The following is a 7818-nucleotide window of genomic DNA, read 5'->3' as shown; positions in this document are numbered from 1 at the left end:
GTGAAAGTGCAGAGCTGACTTATCCATGAGCAGTGAGTGTGAGCGGATCGGTTCCAGTCTGGGCGCTTGGCAGCAGGGACCGAGCTATGGTTCGGAGGTTGTAAGCAGCGAGCTGGGTCGCCTGCAAATCGAACAATATAACCCGAGAGGCAGTCGCAAGTCTTTAAAAAGAACCATCTTTGTGTCGGAGATAATAGGAACTGCGGACGCTGGCTATTTTAACTTTCGCCGGAATGAAGTTTGCGTTTTGTTGAAACAGATAAAGGGGCAGTGTTCGCCCTGCTTGCTATCGCCAAACTTCCCCCCTGCTGTGTTTCTGTTTCAGAATCAGTTATGTTTGTCCGCTAGTGGTCTACAATTGAAAGGTGACAATTTCAATTTGGAAAAACCGAGCTTTTCCTATAAACAACAGAGAACTCCCCCCTTATTAAACCCACTATACTGAAACAGAACACTGTGTAAATGTCAAGAATAACGCGTTCGCTCCGTCTGACGAAATATAGACCGTCCCCCGTAAAGTGCTGATTGGTTCTCAACATTTGGAAACTTGGCTTTCTTTAAAAAAACTGGTCAAAACGGCTTTCAGTTCTTCAGTCGTGTTGCGCAGAAAAAGAATGTTGAGTTAACCCTTTAGTCCCGGTCGGGGTTGTGTATTAAAATATTTAACGTCCCCCCCCCCTTTGAGCAGAAAATAATCTGCGAGGCATTTTTCAAAAAATTGCATGTTTCCTTTCCGGTTTCTGGCAGTAACTGTGTGTGGAAAGTGCCCGGGGATGTGTGAACATACTCAGGGGGTTTTGGTGAGGGCATGTGCTTCGGATTCTTACCTTCCCCACCCCCCAGGAAACAGCTGCCTCCTCCTCGGACCCAGCCATTGTCAGGCAAGAGGGACATAGTCCTATAAACCGTTCTATCAGCTAAAGTGTTCAAAATCACGAGCACAGCAAACCACTTGCCTTCCCCGAAAGTATACTTTCATATTTCAGTCCATGTTATTTTAAAAAAAAACCGCAGCAAATCAAAGCTGCCAAATTAGGTTAATTTCAAAAGCTCTTTGTTACGTTATATTCAAATGAGCTGTAGTGTAAAGCACATTCCTTTTCCGACCCTGAGGTTACTGCTGTGTGTGTGTGTTTTTGTTCCTGCAGGAGATTTTACTCATTCTCTCTCTGTGTCTGTCTCCGGGCTATGGAGTTATCAGAGCTCATTAAAACGTCGAAAGTTGACCATGTGCTGCTGTCTCGGCCCTTCCTGCAGCCTGTGAAAGGGACCCTGTGCATTACCAGCCACCATCTGCTGCTCTCTTCCAGGGCTGGAGACAAAGAGGAGCTTTGGTTATTGCTCAGGAACATAGATGCCATCGAAAAGAGGTCAGTTAATGAGAACTGCTGTGAGTTGTATTTCAGCCGAGGTGTATTCGGTCACTGAAATGTCACGCCCCAAATATCCGAGAAACTATCGAACTGTCTTATTTATTTTAAAAGAACACTCCTTCCGCACAAAGCGTCATCTATGCTCTAATGGCAGGGGAATCAACGCCACATTAAAACATGTCTATTTCATGTAGAAGCTATCAGAGAACATACCCCCTTGTGCTATTTTAACCAGATAGGAAGTGCAACATTCTGAAGTTCACAGTGTGTTATTCAGAAGATATTTCAGTTGCTTGTTTTTATATGATTTGCAAATGTCCCCAGCGTTTTTTGCATCTTAGGAACGGTGCATGTAAGAATTTAAAAGAACTGGAACATAGCCCGAAGCTAAAACCTATCTTCAAAGGACCAGATGGTGATATGAGCAATCGTGTACAAATGTGTTCTGGGCCACAGCAATGTTATAGCCTTGAACATGCTGTCAAGTTTAATGCAATGTGCGCACTCCCTCCTTGTCCCCAGTGGGTCAGTTTACTGCAGAATGAGACTTTCTGTGTTAGAATATTGCTCTGTTTTCCACGTATCTGCTTCATGGGTACAATCAGGCCCTGCAGGAGCAGTTCATTCGGGCTCCCGAGTTTTATCATTCCCGCTTCATTCCATGTAAAAGAAAAAAGTTCTTAACAAATGTTGAGTTGTTATCAAAGCTAATTTTTAACCACAAATGAACCGACTGCACTACCTTCTCCCAGAACGATAATGTGCTGTACAGTAAAGTCATATGCTTTATTTAACTTGGTCGAGGGCTGCATATGATTGTATTATGTATGTTTTTTTGGGGGGGCTGGGTGGGCAGTAAGTTGTATAAAGTACAAATGAAGGGAATAACTGAAAACGTTCAAGGCTGATAACAGTAAAACCCATTCGGCAAACCTTGCAAAGTACATCATCTTTAAAATTTGTTTGAGTTACAGAAACCAGTGTAAAGTTTCTGATACAAAAACAGAAGTTGTCGGAAAAGCTCAGCAGGTCTGGCGACATCGGAGAAGAGAAATCAATTAACGTTTTGAGTTCAATGACCCTTCCTCAGAACCCAGACCCAAATGTTAACTCTGATTTTTCTTCATAGATGCTGCCAGACCTGCTGAACCTTTCCAGCAATTTCTCTCTTTTTTGAGATTTACAACATCTGCAGTTCTTTCAGTTTTTATTTAGTGAAGTTTCTGATGTTTAATGTACAATTTAGTGTTTGCTGGCTATTTGTTCTGTTATACACGAAATTATTTTCTACCTTGCCATTCAGAAACTGATGTGAAGTCTCAGTATCTCGCATTATCTCACTCAACAATAGCATGTATGTTTGGAGAAGATTATGTTTCAATTTAAAAGCAAATTAAATTGGCAGTACTGAGCAGCATACAATTAATACACCTTGGACAAGCACATTTTCAGCTCTGTGTAAATTGCTGCTTTCAAACAGAGCACCATTTAAAGATGGTGTGAAACATAACAACCTCAGGAAGAAGAAACAACACCAGAACAAGCCCTGTCTGTTGCTCATTGCATGTTTGACCAAAGTGATACCTTTTATCCGGAAATAAGCTATTTATGCCAAGCTAGGTTCTATATTTTTAATTGCATCAGCTCTCTCTTGCTACTTAATAATGTTTAACAATGATTCAGATGGCAGTTTAGGGTTGGTTGGAATTAATTGTGCAAGAATTGTATGTGTCGTTATTGGAAATATAAACTGGGAAAACTGAAGTTTGGACACTGACATGTTGCAGTGAAGGAACCTTTTTTAAACCACCTTGGTCAAAAGTGGAACAGTGTGGTGTTCACTTACTGATAACACTAAGTCATTGAGTGTTCGGAAAGCTGAATTTGATACTTTCATGGTGACAAGAAGGTACAAGGTGCCTTTGCATTATAAAAAAAAGCCTAGCATCGTGTCATTGTGAATAACTTGAATTTGGCAAGAACTGTGTTTGGGCTGTGACACACAGACCTCCCAAAAGCATGCAAGTAAAAACAGATCTCACTTTCACACTTGCTCCCTATGTGAGCGGAAGAAAACCAGCATTCAACAACTCTGAAAAGAACTTCTAACCCAAACAACAGCTCGGGTCTAGCTGATCAACTATCAAAGTGAGAACCTCCTGCAGCCGATAATAAGGTGACAGCATTGACAGAAAACTGAAAGAACTGTGAAAATGCCACTTCATTTTACCTTTATGGTTTGGGATCTTGGTCTGCTGAATTTCCTCCTGTTTGGCCATGTGTTTCCATCTGTGATGTTTCTGCAGAACAGTCTGTCTTGTTTGTCCTATTTGTGAATGAATGTGTGTGTTTTGGGTTTGAAGGAAGTGTAGTTTAAGTTCACATAGCAGTAATTAATAATCCATTTTGCCACATGTTAAAGGATGGGCTTGTGTATAAAAAAAAATTATGTTTTCTTGTTTTATGAATGAAATCTGGTGTGAGCGTCCTTTATTTTAGCTAAGGTCATTCAGGCAAATTAATAATCTCTGTATTTCTCTTGGTTATTTATCTATTTGTCATGACTTGTGGAATGCTAGAATTTGATTACCAGTGCACACTTCCCATTGGACATGTGACAATTGATGCTTTTCCCTTTTGAGAGTTCTCAACATTTTGCTTTCAAAACCTTCCCATCCTGAATTGTATAAAGTCAAATGATTCTTTGTAAGACAATACAAATATATTTTTGCTATTGAAAAGTGTTATACAAATACATTAATTATTTTTGACTTACTTAATGTGAAACTTGTCAGTGCATACACAGTGATTTTATTAAAATACAGAAGGATCTGGTCAAAGTGGACTGCAGTAGCCACTTGTGAGTAAATCTGCTATAGAATAAGGGGAGGCTCAAGGTTCAAAAAGGAATTAGAGTACAGGTCCAACATGAAGTGTGGGAGCACAAGCCCAGAGAACCCTGGATGCCAAGAAACATTCAGGACTGGATTAAAAAAAAGAGACAAAAGTAACAGTTGCAAAGGGAGCAAATCAACGAAGGCCGTAAGGGTATATAGAAAGGATAGGGGAACATTAAGGAAGCAACGAGAAAGGGCCGTGGGGTATAATCAGAGAGAATCTCATGATAGTCTATAAACATATAAAGGGGAAGAGAATAACCAGGGAAAGAGTTGGACCCATTAGGGATGAAGGGGAAGTCTGTCTGCAGAGCTGGAGGACATTAGTACAGTGTTAAACAGGTACTTTGCATCTGCCTTCACTCAGGAAAGTGGATTGTGATATTCTTGAGCAGACTGATAGAGAGTGATGATGAAGGGTCTAGGCCTGAAACGTCAGCTTTTGTGCTCCTGAGATGCTGCTTGGCCTGCTGTGTTCATCCAGCTTCACACTTTGTTAGAACTAGAACAGTACAGCACAGAACAGGCCCTTCAGCCCACAATGTTGTGCCGACCATTGATCCTCATGTATGCACCCTCAAATTTCTGTGACCATATACATGTCCAGCAGTCTCTTAAATGTCCCCAATGACCTTGCTTCCACAACTGCTGCTGGCAACGCATCCCATGCTCTCTGTGTAAAGAACCCACCTCTGACATCCCCTCTATACTTTCCTCCAGCCAGCTTAAAACTATGACCTCTCGTGTTAGCCTTTTCTGCCCTGGGAAATAGTCTCTGGCTATCAACTCTATCTATGCCTCTCATTATCTTGTATACCTCAATTAGGTCCCCTCTCCTCCTCCTTTTCTCCAATGAAAAAAGTCCGAGCTCAGTCAACCTCTCTTCATAAGATAAGCCCTCCAGTCCAGGCAGCAACCTGGTAAACCTCCTCTGAACCCTCTCCAAAGCATCCATATCTTTCCTATAATGGGGCGACCAGAACTGGACGCAGTATTCCAAGTGCGGTCTAACCAAAGTTTTATACAGCTGCAACAAGATCTCACGACACTTAAACTCAGTCCCCCTGTTAATGAAAGCCAAAACACCATATGCTTTCTTAACAACCCTGTCCACTTGGGTGGCCATTTTAAGGGATCTATGTATCTGCACACCAAGATCCCTCTGTTCCTCCACGCTGCCAAGAATCCTATCCTTAATCCTGTACTCAGCTTTCAAATTCGACCTTCCAGAATGCATCACCTCGCATTTATCCAGGTTGAACTCCATCTGCCACCTCTCAGCCCATCTCTGCATCCTGTCAATGTCCCGCTGCAGCCTTCAACAGCCCTCTATACTGTCAATGACACCTCCAACCTTTGTGTCATCTGCAAACTTGCTGACCCATCCTTCAATCCCCTCATCCAAGTCATTAATAAAAATTACAAACAGTAGAGGCCCAAGGACAGAGCCCTGTGGAACACCACTCACCACTGACTTCCAGGCAGAATATTTTCCTTCTACTACCACTCGCTGTCTTCTGTTGGCCAGCCAATTCCGTATCCAGACAGCTAAGTTCCCCTGTATCCCATTCCTCCTGACCTTCTGAATGAGCCTACCATGGGGAACCTTATCAAACGCCTTGCTGCAGTCCATATACACCACATCCACAGCTCAACCCTCATCAATTTTTCTAGTCACATCCTCAAAGAACTCGATAAGGTTTGTGAGGCATGACATGCCCCTCACAAAGCTGTGTTGACTGCATTTAATCAAGCCATGCTCTTCCAGATGGTCATAAATCCTATCCCTCAGAATCCTTTCTAACACCTTGCAGACGAAAGACGTGAGACCTACTGGCCTGTAATTGCCAGGGATTTCCGTATTTCCTTTCTTGAAGAGAGGAATTACATTTGCCTCTCTCCAGTCCCCAGGTGCGACTCCAGTGGAGAGCGAGGATGCAAAGATCTCCGCGAGTGGCGAAGCAATTGCATTTCTTGTTTCCCAAAGCAGCCGAGGGCAAATCTGGTCCGGCCCTGGCGACTTGTCAATCTTAATGTTTGACAAAATTTTCAGCACATCAGCTTCCTCTATCTTTATCCATTTCAGCATGCACACCTGCACTTCAAAGGTTTCATTCACTACAAAGTTCATTTCTTTCGTAAAGACAGAAGCAAAAAACTCATTTAAAGCTTCCCCTACCTCCTCAGACTCCACACACAAGTTCCCTATGCTTTCCCTGATCGGCCCTACTCTTTCTTTGACCATTCTCTTATTTCTCACATAAGTGTAAAATGCCTTTGTGTTCTCCCTAATCCGTTCTGCCAAGCCTTTCTTGTGCCCCCTCCTGGCTCTCCTCAGACCATTTTTGAGCTCTTTCCTTGCCTGCCTGTAATCCTCTAGAGCTGAGCGTGACCCTAGCTTCCTCCACCTTATGTAAGCTACCTTCTTCCTTTTGACAAGAAGCTCCACCGCTCTCGTCATCCAAGGTTCCTTTATCTTACCCCTTCTTGCCTGTCTCAGAGGGACATATTTATTCATCACTCGCAACAACTGTTCCTTAAACAGTCTCCACATGTCTATAGTGCCTTTACCATGGAACAATTGCTCCCAGTCCATGCTTCCTAACTCATGTCTAATTGCATCATAGTTTCCTCTTCCCCAATTAAATATCCTCCCATTTTGCCTAATCCTCTCCTTCTCCATAGCTATGTAGAATGTGAGGCAGTTCTGGTCACTATCACCAAAATGCTCTCCCACCACGAGATCTGATACCTGCCCTGGCTCGTTTCCGAGCACCAAGTCTAGAATGGCCTCTCCCCTCGTCGGTCTGTCAACGTACTGAGTTAGGAAACCCTCCTGAACACACCTTACAAAAACAGCTCCATTCAAATCTTCTGCTCGAAGGAGGTTCCAATCAATATTAGGAAAGTTAAAGTCACCCATTACAACAACCCTACTACGTCCGCACTTTTCCAAAATCTGCCGACCTATGCTTTCTTCAATCTCCCTGCTGCTATTGGGGGGCCTGTAGTAAACCCCTAATGAGGTGACTGCTCCCTTGCTGTTCCTAATTTCCACCCATACTGACTCGGTAGGCAGATCTTCCTCGACAATGGAAGCTTCTGTAGCTGTGATACCCTCTCTGATTAGTAGTGCTACACCCCCTCCTCTTTTCCCCCCTCCCTATTCTTTTTAAATGCTCTAAACCCTGGAACATCCAGCAACCATTCCTGCCCCTGAGAAACCCATGTCTCTGTTATGGCCACAACATCATAGCACCAGGTACTGATTCATGCTCTAAGTTCATCACTTTTATTCCTGATACTCCTTGCGTTAAAGCAAACACACTTTAACTGATCCCCTGGTTCCTTCCCAGGAAAATCCTTCCCACTAGCTGGTCTACCTCTTGCTACTGCCTCACCTGCATCAACTCTCACCTCCGGTATACAGCTCAGGTTCCCACCCCCCTGCCATACTAGTTTAAACCCTCTCGAACTACTCAAGCAAACCTTCCACCCAGGACATTAGTCCCCTTCCAGTTCAGATGCAACCCGTCCATCTTGTACAG

At 43.2% G+C, this 7818-nt stretch overlaps 1 protein-coding gene across 4 annotated transcripts in view; it reads left to right on the top strand.

Annotated features, from left to right (window-relative positions):
* The first annotated feature begins 586 nt into the window (after positions 1–586).
* LOC125465166 (myotubularin-related protein 9-like) overlaps positions 587–7818 on the top strand; it is a 72118-nt gene continuing 64886 nt past the window's right edge. The window contains exons 1-2 of one of the 4 annotated variants that reach the window (XM_048558373.2): positions 587–800; positions 1149–1370. In XM_048558373.2, the coding sequence (XP_048414330.1) occupies positions 1189–1370 (182 nt within the window). In that variant the 5' untranslated portion in view covers positions 587–800; positions 1149–1188. The other 3 variants (XM_048558374.2, XM_059654419.1, XM_048558375.2) reach the window with 3 other exon arrangements.

The sequence above is a fragment of the Stegostoma tigrinum genome, chromosome 24 (genome assembly GCF_030684315.1).
Source record: "Stegostoma tigrinum isolate sSteTig4 chromosome 24, sSteTig4.hap1, whole genome shotgun sequence".
NCBI lineage: Eukaryota > Metazoa > Chordata > Chondrichthyes > Orectolobiformes > Stegostomatidae > Stegostoma > Stegostoma tigrinum.
Note: the sequence above shows the minus strand (reverse complement) of the source record. Positions and strands in the feature narration are given on the sequence as shown.